This window comes from Grammomys surdaster, unplaced genomic scaffold (genome assembly GCF_004785775.1).
Source record: "Grammomys surdaster isolate TR1022 unplaced genomic scaffold, NIH_TR_1.0 1019, whole genome shotgun sequence".
Classification (NCBI taxonomy): Eukaryota; Metazoa; Chordata; class Mammalia; order Rodentia; family Muridae; genus Grammomys; species Grammomys surdaster.
Genome location: NW_021605438.1, coordinates 490283 through 509436, shown reverse-complemented (window position 1 = coordinate 509436; position 19154 = coordinate 490283). Strand labels below are relative to the sequence as shown.

The 19154-nt window shown below is 39.7% G+C and overlaps 1 protein-coding gene and 1 pseudogene across 5 annotated transcripts in view; one reads left to right on the top strand and one right to left on the bottom strand.

The window, feature by feature from the left end:
• Positions 1-19154, bottom strand: part of Map2k4 (mitogen-activated protein kinase kinase 4) — a 109979-nt gene that overhangs the window by 71366 nt on the left and 19459 nt on the right. For all 5 annotated transcript variants that reach the window (XM_028783160.1, XM_028783165.1, XM_028783161.1 and 2 more), the window contains one exon: positions 4561-4663. In XM_028783160.1, coding sequence (XP_028638993.1) covers positions 4561-4663 — 103 coding nt within the window. The remainder of the gene's footprint in view (positions 1-4560; positions 4664-19154) is intronic.
• LOC114634585 lies at positions 12627-13657 on the top strand (annotated as a pseudogene).

The window sequence follows — 19154 nt, the reverse complement described above, 5'->3', positions numbered from 1 at the left end:
TACCAATGGAGTTGTGTTACTTCTAAAATTTACAATGATAGTTATTATAATTAGGAAAAAGTTTAAAGGCACTTGCAGGTTCTAATACCTCTCTGGTTTTCTTAGCTTTGCATAGTGAGATTATGAATTTAAAGAATGCTGCTCTGCTGAGCTTTGATGCTGCAGACAACGCTGATAGAATTATCCATGGCTTGAGGTCAGTATTTCCATTTTGGTCAAGAGTCAAGAATGGCAATATATAGCTTGATCATGCTAGCCCTTTTTGTCCTGGGAATACTTTTATTCTTGCCCATTGTGTGAAAGCTTCTCTTTAACAACATCAACATGTTGGCAGCCAAAGTACATGACTTGAAACTGAAAATGGACCCCACAGATAGAGTTATTAATTTAACAGGCTGGCAAGCCAAGGAAGAGTAAGATTCTGCACAGAGCCTTACCAACCTAAGACAGAAGTGCATTGCTTTTGATAATGCATATTCCACTACGAGTAAGAAAGGCATTCTAGGCAAAATGACCTAAGACAGGCTCAGTCTTGTTTATGAAATAAAAAAGGGGGAGAGGCAGAGAGCTTTTGGGGCTCAAGAATCTGACATGGGCCAAGGACAAGGAAGTGGGCTTCAGGCAGGAGTCTGACATTATGCTAGAACAGAAAAGTAATTTCAGGCAGGAATATAAATCTTAGGCTAAAACAAAGAAATAATTTCAGGTAGGAATATAAATCTTAGGCTAGAACAAAGAAGTAGGCTTCGGGCATGAAAATGGCTTTGGGCTAGGACAGGGAAGTAGGCTCAAATAATTTGGTCATCCTGATAAGCCCTTAGAAATAGTGATCATGGGAGTGAACACAGGACTTTGTTTATTGTCTTACTTGTTCCTTGACTATTTGCATCTATTGTATTGCTTTTTCCTCAACCTAGAACTGACCTTAACACTTGCATAATTAAACTGGTATAAAAGAAAAAGGGAGGAGGAGGGATGGGATAGGGGGTTTATGGTGGGGCGGGGGGAACTGGGAAAGGGGATGACATCTGAAATGTAAATAAATAAAATAAAATAAATAAAATATAATAAATAAATAAAATATTCAAAAATAAGCATAAAGGTCATTCTAATTTCCTATTTGTTTAAAGTTATAATTTTTATGAGTAATACAAGTATTTAGCCATGTTTCTTTAAACTTAATAGTCTAAGTATTTAGGATATTTTCTTGATTTGGGCCAAATCAACTGAGGATTTTTTCAATCTAACCCAACTGATCTCTAAAGTTTTATCTACAGATTCTGTCCACTTTTTATTTGGACTGTTACAAGAGTCTCTTAGTTAATCATGTACATATCCTTATCCTTAGTATGTATATAAGCCATAGAGCTTGGTTTTCACTACAAAAGATCAAATTTGGGAAGCATCAGTGACGTTCAGTATGGGGTAAATCTCAAAATTTATTTTAAACTCTACGACATCAGACGTCACAGAGCCTTGAATGATGTCAAGAAAACATGAGCCCTCTTTGCTTCAGGGGTGACCTAAGGATGTTTACTCTGGAGAAACTGTACCAAAGGCACCAGCACAGGGGAGAAACACAGTAAAAGTCTGTAATAGAGATAAAGCTTACCTTTTGCCCAGTTTGAACCCCATGCATAAACCTTCCTTCCACAATAGAATCTACTCTTTGTCTATTAAAGGGGGAGGAAGACACAGAGACAGGCTACGGGAGATCAAAGGTATCCTTGGGCTGGTTGGGGAATGCAGACAGAGCTTCTACCACCTCCAGCTAAGTTCTTTGTCTTTCCAGACTGTCATCTTTGAAATGAAGTAAAGAAAATACTTCCAAAAGAAATTAATTCTCTCACTCTTCCCACCAAACTCTTCACCTTTTCCACTCTCTCCCTCAATTCACCAAATGAAATTGAGAACATTGGTATTCTAAGTCAGGCTTGGACTGCACACCACAGTCAAGGGATTCACAGGCCAGAGTTAGTGATAACAGTGCTTAGAAACTAGCACTTAGTTTCCATCTACTGCTCATATCTACAGAAAAGGATAAAAACCAAAGTTTCCTAGGTATGCTGCTGGCCCATACCTATAATCTCAGTACTCAGGAAGCTGAAGTAGGGAGAATACTGTCATTTAGAGGCCAGTTTGAACTGGAGTGGAAGACAAAGTTTCTACAATTTACTCAAGACTAAGGGGCCTTTTCAGTGAAGCTTTACTGAGGAAGTGCATTACAGAATGCAGAATATTGGTGATAAAAATAGGGCTTTAAAATGGAATCTTTTTTTCCGGTATTTCAAGCAAAGGTAAATGAGGCATTAGTCTCAACAAAGGCTCTGAATTTAAAATGTAGCTTCCAGTGCTTAAGCCCCAAACATATCAACTCATTTATTTAAGTAAATTTACAAGTATAGTGTGTGTGTGTGTGTGTGTGTGTGTGTGTGTGTGTATTTCACCTGCATGTACATATGTGCACCCAGTACACAAATAGGCCAGAAAAGGGTGTCAGATTCCATGGCAATAGAGTTTCAGATGACTGTGAAACATCATGTGTATGGTGGGAATTAAGCCAGATTCCTCTGAAAGAGCAACCCATGCTCTTAACGGCTGAGCCATCTCTCTTGCCCCATTTGCAAGTAAACTTTTAAACTTGCTTTTCCCTGTTGAATAACTGTACTGTATTGTAGCAATATCTGTCCAATTGTAAGCAATTTTGTTCCAAGAACGTCAACCATTACTCACCATGATAAAGGCAAAGAGCGTAAAAATAGCGTATCTACTTCTACTTTTCCAGTTTACACACTGAATAGGATTTTAGTACATGTCTGCTGCACAAGCCCCTGGAGTGTGTGAAAGACTTAAAGAGTGTCTGGTATAATGAAACTCTGACAGAAAGGGGCCATACCATTTTTTTTTTCCTTTAACCTATTTTTCTTTACATTCTTTGGGTTTATACAACTTAACTTTTCATTTTATGAGCTAAAAGTCAAAACATTAGCAGCTGTTAAATGTAGAAGAGTCTCTAATATATGACTAATTTTTTACAAGCTAGAAATATATAGTTTTAATTTATGGTAATTTAAAGCCTAATATTTCCTAAAGAGGTGATCTCTTTATCCTCCAAGGACTCAAATGGGAAGGGGAAAGAAGGAAAAGGGAAACAGGAAGGAGGGGAGCAGGTCTTACACTCTCTTGCTTTACATGTCAAGGATGTGATGATCAGCTGGTAACCAGAATAGTAAAATGGAATATGCTTATGGATTTACTTTGGACTAGTTTTCACCAAAATGCTAGAAAATGAGGAAAGAACACTGCTTGGTGCTAGAGTATTGTCTGGTTAGGTACTGGGTTTTCTTGCTCAATATAAGCCCTGTTTAATGTTTCAAAAGGAAAAAGACTGAGACTCACAGTCCCCTCCATCCTCTCTTACCAGTCCCATCCTTATAAGTCCCTCCCCCCGTTTTCCCCTCTCCTTCTCCTCAGAGAAGGGGAGCATCCCCCTTGGGTACCACACCAAGCTGGGGCATCTATTCCCAAAAGAACTAAGCACATCTTCTCCCACTGAGATCTTAAGAAAATTTAACCATGAGTGGATAGCTTTCCCAGACAAATAAGGTATCCTTCATTCTAAGGTTACTTATGAAACCCTAAATATATATATACACACATACACTTCTCACTTGTACACATTACTACTGCAAAAATAAAGTATTTCAGTCATGCCTGTCAAAGGTGACACTGCACCCACTTATTACTGTTTGCAAATACAAGGTATACCTAAGTTCAAAAGAGAGGAACCAATGGCCATGTCTCTCGAGAACACTAGAGATATCTGAAGTCTAATAAAGCCTGAATCCAGGCATTGAGAAATTAGTTTTAAAACATAAGATACTCTGTTTCCAGCTTTGTACCTATAACATTCACTGCTTGCTCTTTGCATCTCAATGGTAGGACTAAACAAAAATATGTATGAATAAAAGTAAAGCCACTGGCTCTCATGCTCAGGAAAGTTTGGGGAAAGAGATTACATTACTATTTAATATACCATATCACTTAGACTGAAGGTTTCAGTAAATTATTATTCTCAAGCTACTAGTTAAAATCAACTAACACAATCCTACTATTTTCAGTAAGATACACTATTGTAACTATCTTTTTACTTAAAACATTAACTAAAAACAGATGACATGAGTATACTAACTTGAACACAAGTTTGATTTGCCACATGAGTTTTCAAGGAAAGAAAATCTACATTCCCACTAAGTGGACAGTGGGGGCTAACAATGAGAAGACAGATGCATTCCTAAACACAACCTGAGTTTTACCTGAAATCCAAAGTTAATTTAAAAAAATATAAGTGAGCCTGGGCCTTTGGCACTATTTTCTTAAGTAAACATTTAAAGAAAAAAATTGTGTTCATTAACTTAAGAGTACAAAATCAGAAACTATCTATTTAAGTTCAAAGAGTAACATTTTAAATTATCTTAAGAAAATAGAAATATCAGCCCCTTGCTTTGCATAAAATGGGGCAGCCAGAAAGCTCTGCATTTAGTCACTGAAAGTACTTACATGTGTGGGTTCTGGACTCCTGTAGTATTAGGATTCAGAGTAAATCGTGCTGTTGATTTGACGGGTGGATTTGCAAAATTCAACTTCAGTGCTTTGCGTTTACCTGAGAAACGACAAACAAAGTGAAAGTTTCAAATACCAACTACAGACACATGCAAATTGTGATGATTAAACTTAATTAATTTTTAACATTCAACAATTATAAAACTGGTATTTCTTTGAAGGCATCAGAAATCCAGTGAAAGACAGATAAACCTGCCTTAATAAATCTTACTCAATATAGAACAATGTTTGAAGTTTTTTGGTTTTGGTTTTGGTTTTGGGTTTTGGTTTTTCGAGACAGGGTTTCTCTGTGTAGTCCTGGCTGTCCTGGAACTCATTCTGTATAGAACAATGTTTGAAAAGGTACCAAATATCTTAAAATTTAAAAAAAAAAAAAAAAAGTTATCTTATGTCCACTCCCCACAAATCGCTCTTTGTGCTGTAGAGTATCAGATGATGTTCAGTTCTTCCAGTTTACAGTGTCCAGAAATCTAACATTTTGCAGGAAAAGAACCTGTCACTGTAGAATCACTTATCTCAAAAGGAGCCCAAGCACTACATACTGCTAAAAGCCAAAATGTCTTCAATTTAACAGAAATTCCCTTCCTTCAAATGCAGTATAGACGCTGAATGACAAATCTGAAGCATTCTGCAGCTGGAAGAGTAAAATCATCACAGCACAGTCTACTTCAAGTTAGCAACACAGATATACCAATAATAATTTCCTTGAAGCAATTTCTTTAGGCTTAAAAGCAAGGAAGTATCAGCATTTTTTTAATATTTATTTATTTATTTATTTATTTATTTATTTATTTTTATTTTATTTTGGTTTTTCGAGACAGGGTTTCTCTGTGTAGCCCTGGCTGTCCTGGAACTCACTCTGTAGACCAGGCTGGCCTTGAACTCAGAAATCCGCCTGCTTCTGCCTCCCAAGTGCTGGGATTAAAGGCATGCGCCACCACTGCCCGGCTAGCATTTTTTAATATAAATCTAAACTGTATTCATTACTTTAAAAAATCAAAAAATTCAGAGAAATTGAGTTTTTAAAATGATTAACATACATGTAATATATAGTCTTTTCAAAACATGTGTATCCAATTATCACTCTAATTACCCCCAAAAAACAATGCATTAACTTCTGTTGTAAACTTTCCCTGAACATAGACAGATATATGCTTTATATCAAAATCTTAGTCAGGCCATGGCACTGCTTCAACGTGCTTTCCTTGCTAGTCATATTTCTTTCTGGGTCAATAAATCACATGAATCACTTCTTTAAGGTTTCTACAAATGATCTTTAACAGGTTTTCACTCGTTCTGGTTTCGTGTTCCTATTAGGGATACTGTTTCCAGCACTCCTATCTCCAGAGTGTTTTATACACATATTTTACTACTCAGCTAATCTCTGCAATCAATACTTTCCCACCACAGCAATTTCTAAAGCTATATTAGAGCACACCAAATACAGATATGAGATTGGCGAATGGAGCAAGGGAATGTCCTGAGAGTACACACCTGCTATGCAGTCCTAAGAGCAGCTCTGTGGAATGGGCCTTTCTAGAAGATAAGGGAGATATTGGGAATAGCCAATTTCAGACATAAGGTTGTTATAGGAGTTTTCCTAATGGTTTGCTGCTGCACATATCAAAATTTTACTTTTAAAACACTTCCATGTGACTCAACTAGGACATTCAAACTACATGCAAAAGGTGCTCTGTGTATAAAAGCATCAGATTTAATTTTAAAGCCATGTGTTACTAGGAAGTTGAGGGACAAGACGGTTTTCTTGTTTGTATTTAATACAGGGTCCCACATAGCCCACCTGGTCCCAAATTTACCATGTACCTGAAAAATAACCTTGATGTGTTAATTTTCCTGTCTCTACCTCTTGTGTGAGTACTAGGATTATAGATATACTTTACCACCCACAGTTTAAAACTTTTAAAATTAGAATCAAAATATGGAAAAAATCATTTGGACAAAGAATCAAGGAATAAAATTAGAAAAGTTTTTTTACTAACTACATACCTGATAGAGGGCTAATATCTAAAATATATAAAGAACACAAAAATACGGACATCAAGAAAACAAATAATCGCCGAGCAGTGGTGGCACACGGCTTTAATCCCAGCACTTGGGAGGTAGAGGCAGGCGGATTTCTGAGTTTGAGGCCAGCCTGGTCTACAGAGTGAGTTCCAGGACAGCCAGGACTACACAGAGAAACCCTGTCTCAAAAGAAAAAAAAACAAAAAGAAAACAAATAATCTCATTAAAAATGGGGTACTATCTAAACAGAATTCTCAAAAGAGGAACTGCAAAAGGCTGAGAAGCACTTAATAAAATGTTCAACATCCTTGGTAATCAAAGAAATAAAAATCAAAACTACTTTGAGATTTCAATGATTTGGGTCATTCATCCGAATAAGAATGACTAAGATTAATGGGGAGGAAAAAGAAGACAGCTCATGCTGATGAGGGTATGCACATTTCTGGTGGGAGTGTATGGCCACTGTAGAAATCAGTGTTCTTCAGAACATGGGACTTGATCTACTTCAATCTCCGGCCATACCACCCTTAGGTACATACTCAAAGATCCTACTACAGACACCTGCTCAGTCATGTACACTGTTGCTCTATTTATACGAGCCAGAGATTAGAAACAACCTAGATACGTGTCAATGAATGAATAAAAAAAGAATACTTTTATACAATAGATTATTCAGCCATTAAAAAATAAAATCATGAAATCTGCAGGTAAATGAACAAAATTTAAAAAAAAAAAAGAACATCCTGAATGAGGTAACTAAGACACAGAATTACAAATATAGCATGTATTCACTTATATGTAGGTGTTAGCTATGAAGGTGATAAGCAAGCTATAATTCATAGAACCAAAGGCTAGGTAGAGAGTAAGGGACAGATGGAAGGATGGATCTCCCTAGGAAGGATACATAGAATAGATAACTATGGATGGACAAAGCGGGAAGAATGGTAAGAGAAGACCAGACAGGAAAGGAGATGGAAGAAAGAGGGACGAGGGAGGGAACACAGGGACAGACAGGTAAACTAAGAGTTATTTGAGCATTCATATGAAAACGTAATACAATAGAAGCACGTGCACGCACAAGCTATGTTGGCACAATAGTAGCACAAAGTTTGTGGGAACCAACCAATACTAGCTTTGATTTAAGGCCTACTCCATGAGATGGACACATTCCCAATGCTACTTGAATGTCCAAGAACCCGAGACTAGATAGGCCAGAGAGCTAGGAGAAAAACAAATACTACTGTTCTGGTAATGGAACACAGCAATAAAATGACTCCTAATGACATTCACTACACTCATAGATCCATGCCCGGCTCAGCCATCATCAGAGAAGCTTCCTCATGCAACAGATGGGAACAAATACAGAGACCTACAACTTCCCTGTAAGGGAGGTCTCCATCAAATCCCTCTCCTCAGAGAACAGGGAGCTCTGTAGAAGAGGAGGCATGAAGAATATAAGACCCAGAGGACACCAGGGCCTTCTAGTCACAACAGGGCTCAGATACACATGAACTCAGAGTCTGTGACAACATGCACAGGGCCTACACAGGTTTGCACCACATAAGGTCCTAGAGCTGAAGTGAGAAGTGGACACACACTTCATCCCTAACTGAGAAGCTATTTCCAATTGACTGCCACTTCCAAATGAAAAGTTAGTTTTCCCCATGGGAATTTCACTGGGGAAAGTACTCTGAAGGGTAGGGCCCATGTTCAGTAGTAGATGCCAACACAAAAAGAGCTCATTCCAAAGAAGGCGTCTTTGGAGGGTCTTTGTCTTGTAATGTTAAGTCAGGAAGCATTTCAATTTTTGTTTTGACCTTACAGGCCCTTTTTGTGTGTGTGTGTGTGTGTGTGTGTGTGTGTGTGTGTGTGTGTGTATATTATATCTTCTTGTTTGAGGTTTTTAAGAGTGTGTGAATATGTGTGTCTTTGCATCTATATGTGTTTCTGTGTTCTTTTTCTTGTTTGGTTGTTTTGTCACATTCTGACTTGCTTGTTTTTGAAGAATTGTATTGAATTGTACTGTACTGTACTGTATTGCATTGTATTGTTATTCCTTAGATGCCTGTGTGTTTTCTAAGGAGAGACAGGAAGGATGTGGATCTGGATGGGAAGGGAGGTGGGGAGAAACTGCAAGTAGGGGAAGGAAAACCATAATCAGAAAGTATTGCATGAAACAGATACATTTTTTTTTCATTTCTTTTTTTTTGGTTTGGTTTTTCGAAGCAGGGTTTCTCTGTGTAGCCCTGGCTGTCCTGGAACTCATTCTGTAGACCAGGCTAGCCTGGAACTCTTGAACTCAGAAATCCGCCTGCCTCTGCCTCCCAAGTGCTGGGATTAAAGGCCTGCACCACCACCACCCGGCTTTTTTTTTTTTTTTTTTTGATACATTTTCAATGAAGTATAAAAGTGGGTAAAATGCTTTTTTGGAGGTATGCAATAGGGATGGAGACAATCACAGGGTAACCCTTCCCAAACTGGAACTTGATAATATAGGCCAGGCTAGCCTCTAATTGACAATGATCTCCTCTTGCTTCTGCCTCTTATGTGCTGGTATTACAAGTATCACCACATGGGGCAAAGCAAGAGACAAACATGATGGGTTATGGTGGCTCAGGCCAGCACATAGGAAGCAAGGCAAGGAATTAGCACAGGTTTGAGGCCAACCTGGGCAACATAAGGACATTCTTAGCTGCCAGGGCTTCATTGTGTGTGTGTGTGTTTCTCTCTAGCAAAGCAAAACACAATTGACAAAGAGCATTAAGATAAACAAGAACTACACAAAGTGCTGATATCAAAAGCATTCAAGATGTGGGGGGTTTTTTGTTTGTTTTTTTGGTTTTTTTTGTTAAAGTCTGGAGGGCTTGTACTAAGTACAAGCTTGGCTAGAGAACACGCTGATCAGGGTGACTGGGTGAAAGAATCACAAACAACAAACAGCTTTTTAAAAGAATTCAGCAATATAAACCCTTTTTAATGAAACACTCCTTTCTTCTTGGAAATCTGTCCTTGAGATTCTCAAAAGCTGCAATGGAGTCACTGTGCTGGCCTCTAAACAGCAGTCTCCTGCTACTGTGTCTTCTGTGAGTAGGAATGGTGTTCATGCCACCCTCTCAGCACTCACCTGTGCAGCCAGGTAATTTGTCTTTCCAGTTTCTAGGTCCAAATACAGATTATTGAGCCAAGGATAGACAATACACTGAGGCTCACCACTAAGTGACTGAAATGATTCTGGAGATTGTCTGAGTTGATGCTGTAATGTGATAATACTCTGAGGATGCTGAGGTAATATAAATGTATTCTTCACATAAGATGTATATGACTAAGACCATAGTGTAGTGTGCTAAATGGCAACATCCCCAAGATAACTAAGTCCTAATCCCTGGGATCTATGAATCTTGCCTTATATAGCAAGGGTAGCAGTGAAGATTAAAGACTAGCAAGCATATATCTTATGAGCTCAAACCCAACAAAGTCACCATGTTGAAAGCTGAACACCATTTGTCTGTTACATACTGTGTTTACAATCATCTAGCACACACATAATCCGTGATCTCCAAGAAAAACTGACAAAAGAAAGACCAACCATGAGTCAAAGACAGAACAAAGAAATGTTATGAAAGCAGCCATGCGGTTTTGGGTGCACGCCTTTAATCCCAGCACTTGGGAGGCAGAGGCAGGCGGATTTCTGAGTTCGAGGCCAGCCTGGTCTACAGAGTGGGTTCCAGGACAGCCAGGGCTACACAGAGAAACCCTGTCTCGAAAAATCACAAAAAAAAAAAAAAAAGAAGAAAGAAAGAAATATTATGAAAGCTATCTAAAAGCAAAGCACTAAACAACTTTCCTCAATTTGTGGCTTAGGGGGCAGTAACAGGCTACTGAAGCATGGTGCTACAATGAAAGCTCACTTGAGCTATTTTCTTGACAATAAAAATGTTTAAAGCACACAAAAATAGGAATTCTTTTTTAGCACTAGATCTACAGTTAAACAAATATCAAATTGGGGAAGTGGGGCTTTAAAGGTAATTGACTTCGCAAACAAGTGTACATAGTTTAACACAATGTGATTTATATAAGTTAGATTTAAACATGCTCTACTCAGTCTGCAATCAACACTAACAAATATGTGAAAGAATTCTAAGTTTTCAGGATCCAGATACAAATGTCTCAGCTCCAAGGAGCCTAGGGAAGACCCAGTTATCTTGTCAGCTCTCACGCAGACACCTTATCCCTGCAAATGATAAACTGAGGATGGACTTAAAACTAGTTTTGAGGAGGAAAAGGAAAGCCACAATGGCAGGTGAGACTAAGGCGAGGAGCCTTTCAGACCCGAGATGCTCCTTGCAAACATCCACGGGCTGACTAGCTCTTCTCTCAAAGCATCTCCTCCCCTCCCCATGGGCACCAATTCCTCCTTTCTCAAATGTCCCAGAGCCACGCCCTCAGATATTTGAAATCACACACACACACCCTGCACGCACAGGACACTACCACATATACTTTATAATTAAAAACAACAACAAAAACAAAACAACAAGCCTGAAATGATGTTTCACTAGCAGAAAAGAGCTGGTGCTATTCTATGGAGGGTTGGAGAGATGCCTCAGCAGTTAAGAGCACTAGCTGCTCTTCCTGAGGACCCAGTTCAATTCCCAGCACCCAAATGGCAGCTTACAACCCTCTGTAACGTCAATTCCAGGGCATCTGACACCCTCAGAAACAGGGGAAACATAAATGCACATAAAATAAAAATAAATAAATTATATTTCTAAAAAGCCTATGGAGATTTTAGTTTGAAAGAGATCAAGAGCTATACAGTAGAACTGAACATAATGGATGAAAGCCATGTTTGTGACAATAGGCTTTTGGTGGTATCACCAAGGCCAAAAAGTAACAAGCCAACAGAGATAAAGAGAACGTCTTCTTAAATATGACAGCAGAAACCAGGAACCATATTATATTTACACAGTACAGGTTTTCTATGAGAAGATCGGGGTCGGAGATGAAATGTTTCCCAAGCTTACTGAACTGGAAACAGACATGACACACAGCCCTAGATACTGTACTAGAAATGTTGAGTATATGCTGCACTTACTGGTGTATACATAGGCTAGTGTCTGTCCTCCCTAAGAACTGCTCTAGGCACCACCCCTACTGAAAAAACAATGACTAACATTTTTTTCTCCTCATGACTTGTAGAATGTGAGAACATTTGTTAATACCAAAAAAATTAAAACCATGCTTGATCTATCAGCTAGCCTAGGCAGTTTGGCAGCCTCAGCCCCAGGACATCACTCTCTAGAGTTTTTTTGTTTAATCTGTCTCAAAAGAATCCCCCACACTATCCAAATTGAGCTTTCACTTCACCTTTACACAATGTTCCCCTCAAAGTTCCTGTAAGAAAGGCACTGAGGAGTGTAGAGCCATCAAGGTTATGAAGAACCATGAATCTGAAAATTGGAGATCCAGGAAGAATCAGGAAGAAAAGGAGGGAGTATGATTAAAATACATTAAGTGTATTGTATAGATAGATGAAATTCTCAAAAATGAAAAATATACTTTAAAAGATCCACTGATTCTGAAGATTCAGATTTACCCAAGTGGATCCACAGGCATAGAAATGTCGTCCTTCCCCGTAATTCTGAGTAATTACTGAGAACACTGAGGTAAAGGGAAACAATCCTCAGCCGTACTTAGCTCTAAGCAAGAGGATAAAGAAGCCTATATATTTTCCCTAAACTAACTGCTTCAAGCAACACAAGCCTTTAACACCATGTTCCCAATTTGCTTCACCTACCTTACAGTTTGGCTCTCCTCAAAGACCGCAGTGAAGGAACTCCCAATGGTGATAGTGTCCTACTCATGTACTGAATCTACAGTCACAGCAATCCAGGCAACTGAAAACAGCTCTCACTCACCTTCTACAGATGAGGAAAACACTTCCTCGTGACTCATTAAGAACCAGCATTATACGTCCGAGGCCGTGAGTCGCCGCTGCTCCAGCCATGGTGTCAGTAATTAACACTGTGGACACCTCTCATGAGGACATGATTCATGATGCACAGATGGACTATTATGGAACCCGCCTAGCAACCTGCTCCTCGGATAGGTCCGTCAAAATTTTTGATGTGCGAAATGGAGGGCAGATCCTCATTGCAGACCTCAGAGGACATGAGGGGCCAGTGTGGCAAGTGGCCTGGGCCCACCCCATGTATGGCAATATCCTGGCTTCCTGTTCCTATGACCGGAAAGTCATTATCTGGAAGGAAGAAAATGGCACTTGGGAGAAGACCCATGAGCACTCAGGACATGATTCCTCAGTGAACTCTGTTTGCTGGGCCCCTCATGACTATGGCCTGATTCTAGCCTGTGGGAGTTCAGATGGGGCCATCTCACTGCTGACCTATACAGGGGAAGGCCAGTAGGAAGTGAAGAAGATTAACAACGCTCACACGATTGGCTGTAATGCTGTCAGTTGGGCCCCAGCTGTTGTGCCTGGAAGCCTCATAGACCAACCATCAGGGCAGAAACCCAATTACATCAAGAAGTTTGCATCAGGTGGCTGTGACAACCTCATCAAGCTGTGGAGGGAAGAGGAGGATGGCCAGTGGAAAGAGGAGCAAAAGCTAGAGGCACACAGCGACTGGGTTCGAGATGTGGCCTGGGCCCCCTCCATTGGCTTGCCCACCAGCACCATTGCCAGCTGCTCTCAGGACGGTCGAGTGTTTATTTGGACCTGCGATGATGCCTCAGGCAATATGTGGTCACCTAAACTCCTACACAAGTTCAATGATGTTGTGTGGCACGTGAGCTGGTCCATCACAGCAAACATCCTGGCTGTGTCAGGTGGAGACAATAAGGTGACCCTGTGGAAAGAGTCGGTGGATGGACAGTGGATGTGCATCAGTGATGTCAACAAGGGCCAGGGTTCTGTGTCAGCCTCCATCACAGAGGGCCAACAGAACGAGCAGTGACAACACAGGCAGCCTGGTCTTCCTGCTAGCTATTCTGGAACAACCTTCAAACAACTGGGAAGAAGAGTCCCAGTGACCAAGATTTCACACCCAGGAGTGACCACACATGCAACACTGGGTGTTCACCTGCCTTACTGGGATTCCATGTGTTTAGTAATTTAATGTCCAGCTGAAAGTATTCATGTAAGGAACAAATGACTATTATTTTTAAATATTTTTGGCCATTTTTAACTATCTTTTGGTTTGGGCTGTTTCCAAGGTAATAAAATCATATTGCATAGAAAAAAAAAAAAAAGAACCAGCATTATGTACAGTTTCAAAACCACCAAAACTAGCTCAATGGGTAAAGGGCCTGGTGTACAAGCTTGAGGACTAGAGCTGAGATCCCCAACACTCACACAGAAAAGTGCAGATGTGTCATCCTATAGCCCCAGGGTTCCTGGGCTCACTGGCTTAGCCAGCTAGTGAATTCCAGGTTCAGTGAGAAATCCAGTCTCAAAAACTGAGGTAAAAAGTAAATGAAGAACACACTGGACATCAACTCCAGCCTCTGTAAATAAACACAAGGGTATGAACCTACACAGATGTGCACAGACATCATTACCATCAAGTTTTTCCTCAGAGAGACTATGCTCACACTGGTCCACCTTGCCTCCCTCTGACATCCAAGAGGTTGTTCCTGTGATTCAACTGTAAACCCTCTCAATTTTTAACTATCTTGATTTACCTCTGAAATCTGCAAAGATGCTATACATGATAAGTATCTAAAACAAAGGAGTATTATCAAGCATTGATTGGATTCAAATTATATTATTTTACTTGCTGGTATCTCAATGTCCTCCAACTTAACCTAACAGGCTTAGTTTTTCTCACTGCATTATAAGAAAGAAAACTCTATTGATCAGAATTGGACAACATAAATTCCATCTCTAAAGGCCATTTACAATTTATAAAACATCAGCAAACTCATATATCATTAACATTACTCATTTCAAAAAGTGGGAAAGTCATGGCTAAAATCATACCTATTATAGTTAGAGTTGAGGTCTTCAACGCCTTTAGGGGCATGTGTGGCTTTAACCAGGAGAACACAGCAGAAGGGTTGTTATTACTTCCGAGTCACGGTCTTTAAACTACTCTGAGTCTAAGTGAAGTAACTCAGCCCACAGGGATGTGGGGTCCAGGCATGCTGTCCACTTAAGAGACTTTCTAAATGAACACATGCTGAATCCCTTTCTCTGCCACATCCTCCCACTGCCATGACTGGCCTAGCCAAATGCAAGGGGTCAAGCCACCACAGACTGAACAATCTTAAATCATGAGGCAAAAATCAATCTTTCCTCCCTTTACTCTTACTTCTCTCTAGACACAGCAGTAAGAAAAGTAAAACAAATTAAAACCTTTAATCCCATCATGATTAAACAGATCCTGGTGTCAATATTAGCAAAGGAATGCAGCAGTAGGCATCCCCTTTAAACTTGTCCAATCTGCCATTATCTGAGGAATGAGGACCTTTCCCAGCATATCGTGTCTGCCAAGAGTACAGAATTTCATTTTCTTACCTGTCTCAGCACTTGGTATTATGCCAGACACATTAACCTTCAGCACACTGTCACTCTAACTGTAAACTGGTTCAAAAGGCATGTAGCAAACATCTCAAAATATCCTTGACTAACCTTTCACTCCATGTCTACAAATTTATGCTAAGAATATTAAAAATTATACAAACAAATTGTTCAAAGCAGTGATAGTTACACTATATTACTTATAAAAACTGTGCCACATCCATAAGTGAAATATTATATTATTGGCAAAAAAGAAATACCATGTTTTAATAAAACCTATTGGGCCAACAAGAGACACCTGCTATCAAGCCTGATAAAACAAGCAAGTTTAATTCTCAGGAACCACATGGTGGAAGGAGAGATTCCTCTAACCTCTACATGCTCACTATGGGATCCACTGATGTATAGATGTACATGTGTATACACACACGCGCACACACATACACACACACATACACCCACAAACATACACACATACACACACATACATGCACACATACACACACATACATATACACACACATACACACATACATACACAAACATACACATACACACATACACACACATACATGCACACACACATACACACACATACACACCATTCTCAAAAATATCAAGACAATTGAAGGTGCTAGAATTATAAATTCCCCTCCTTTTTAAGTATTCTGCTTTTCAGAAGGCTGAGATGGTAGCTTGTTCAATACAGCATGTCATGGAAGCACAGGGGCCTAAGTTTGATCTTCAGAACCTGTAACAGTCTGGCAAAGTGGCACACTCTTGTACCCCAGCACCAGGGAGGCAGAGAGAGGCTGATGCTTGCTAGCCAGATAGCTTGCTTGGCCTACTTAGGTTCAGATCAATGAGAAACTCTGGCTCAAGAAAGGTAGATGGGACCTGGGGAACAACACCTGAAGCTGACTTCCAGCCTCCACACGCACAAGTAAACACATGGAGCTACACATGTACACACATGCACATACATACATATCAAAAACTTGTTTCAGTTTTTCTATATGCAGCACTTATTGTTTCTGTTCTAAATTATAATGTCCTTGTCACTTATTCTAAATCTCTCTAAAAGAGAACAGTCAGTAGTTCTCTACACTCAGTCATACTGAAGCCTAGAGAACAAGTTGGTCTTTTAAAGTCCTCAAAAATACAAACATACACATTTTCATATAACTGCTAGAACAACCTGAATATTTATGTTCTTCTGTTTGTCATATTTCACAATGTGTCTCTGGTTGGATCTGATTACACTATAATCATTAATGTAACAGAAACATGTTACCCAACACTAACCGCCAGCCCTAATGCCCAGCAGTAATGGTTTTGTAGCACCAGATCAAACATAGCGCTTTGCATAATGGAAAGAGAGGGCTATACCAATGAGCTCTACACTACATATCTCCTCATAGAAAACATGTAGCCACAGAACTCTTCATAGTGAAATACTTAGCACCTTAACCACATTTCTTACTATTCTATCAGTACTTTTTTGATCAACATTGTAAAGCTGTATGTGCCATGATGGGATAAAAATATTTGTTCAATCCACAAAGAAGAAGGAGGAGGTGTGAGGGGATTGGGGGTTCCTGGGTGGGTGGGGGATGGGGTAAGGGGACAACATATGAAATGTAAATAAAACATCCAATAAAAAAAAAATATATTTGTTCAATGCAATAAAGAAAAAGCAGAGCTCCTGGCTAAAGCACACTGGCCTGTAGCTCTACTAAGTCCAGGTAACAGGGCTAAGACCTGCATGTAGCTGGCAGGTAAATTAGTCACAGCAGCACATAAGCTAAGAAGCCACCAAAACCCACCAGCTCTTACTTTTCCTCCTTAGGATGTCTGCTTAGTATAATATTATTAACCATATAAGAAAGTCAGATTCTTGTCAAAAGCAAATGTGATCCACTTTCTTTATTGCCCAATTACCACAGGGATTCCCTTCAGTCATTAAGTAATTAACTCTTCTGGACTTTCCAATTCTGCAAGAACTTCATTAGCAAACAGTAAGTAGGATAAAGCAGGCTTTAAGATGTAGATAATATCACAACTAAAGCACCATTTGCTCAAGGGTAGAAAGCACAGTCTAATTTAAATTAAAATCTAATAGTGTTATTACCAAGGCAAAAGAGAGGTGAGAAAGGAATGGCTCAACTGCACAAACTTAGTATTGTGTATGTACAAACAGTTGCCACAGTACTGTTCTAGCTCCTTCCACAATGTGAATAACTTCTTCTGACCCTTATTAAATGCCTCCTGTCTCAGTCACTGTTCTATTTCTATGGAGAGATACCATGGCCAAGGCAAATAAAAGCAAGCAAGCATTGGGGGCTTGCTGGCAGTTTCAGAGGTTTAGTCCATTATCACTATGACAGAGTGCATGGAAGCACATATGTCACTGGGGCAGTAACTGAGTTACATTCTGATCAGACAGATATAGACAGACAGATGAATGGATTAACAGACAGACAAGAGAAAAAGATGGACTCTGACTAGGCCTGGCATTGACTTTTAAAACCTTAAAACCCACCCCCCAGTGACATGATTCCTCTAGCAAGACCACACCTTTGGGGCTGGAGCAACAGCTTAGTGGTTAAGAGCACTGTCTGCTCTTCCAGTGATCCTGAGTTCAATTCCCAGCAACCACATGGTGGCTCACCACTATCTGTAATGAGATCTGATGCCTTCAGGACAGTGTACTCACATACATAAAACAAATAAAGTCTTTTAAAAAAAAAAGACCACACCTTTTAGTCCTTCTCAATTAGTGTTTCTCCCAGGTAACTAAACATTTGAACGTATTGGCCTATAGAGACCTTTCTTATTCAAATCACTACATAAAGCAGGGCGGTGGTGGCACACGCCTTTAATCCCAGCACTTGGAAGGCAGAGGCAGGCGGATTTCTGAGTTCGAGGCCAGCCTGGTGAGTGACTACTGAGTGACTTCAGGACAGCCAGGGCTACACAGAGAAACCCTGTCTCTTCCAAGTTTAAAATCAAGATGCAAATAAGACTTTCATATCTTAGTGGACACAATTAAGCACTATTTGTTGCCCATAAATACAGTCTAGAAATTGGTGTTTTTGAAAAGGTTAGACTACATTAAAAATAGCAGGAGTAAATGGCACTCAAGACCACACTGCACCCAACCTGCTTCATGTACACATAGTACACAAGCAGACCTTGACTAACATGCTTCTTTTTGTCACACACACCCTCAAGACCCAAGAAGGAAAAGCAAAAGATTAAGGCAGTTTTAGAACATTGTGGGGGTCACACTTTATACTTCAAAGTCAGCATGCTGCTCAGAGTATTAAGAAAGAAGTGGCTAACAGTGTTACTGTTGAATAGTTAATGACACCTGCTGGGCACTGGACAAAGAGAAAATAAGAAAACTGAAAAAGCTAGTCTCTTGATTCAGAAGAACCAGTCTTGTACATGCACTGTTCAACTTGTTCCAATAATGTCTTTTCCGTTTGTGACTTTTGATTTGATTTAGGAACTAAAAGTTTGGGGGTTTTGTTGTTGCTTTTGTTGTTGTTGTTGTTGTTGTTGTTTTTAAATTAGGGGACAGAACACCTGATTAAGGAGCAGGCCAGGGTGGTGAGACTCTGCTCAATAAATATACTACTATTACTACTTTTCTTCTTCTCCTCCTTCTCCTTCTCCTTCTCCTTCTCCTTCTCCTTCTCCTTCTCCTTCTCCTTCTCCTTCTCCTTCTCCTTCTCCTTCTCCTCCTCCTTCTCCTTCTTCTTTTCCTCCTCCTCCTCCTCCTCCTTTTTCTTCCTCCTCTCCCTCCTCTTCCTCCTCCTCATCAACAACAACATAAGCATCTACTCTTTCTAGCTCATTCACTGTATGTATATATGTTCACTTGCTAAAAATATATGGTTCTTCAAAGGAAGCTCTAGTTTTATTTCAGTTTTAAAGTCTCCAGCACTCAGACACAGCTACA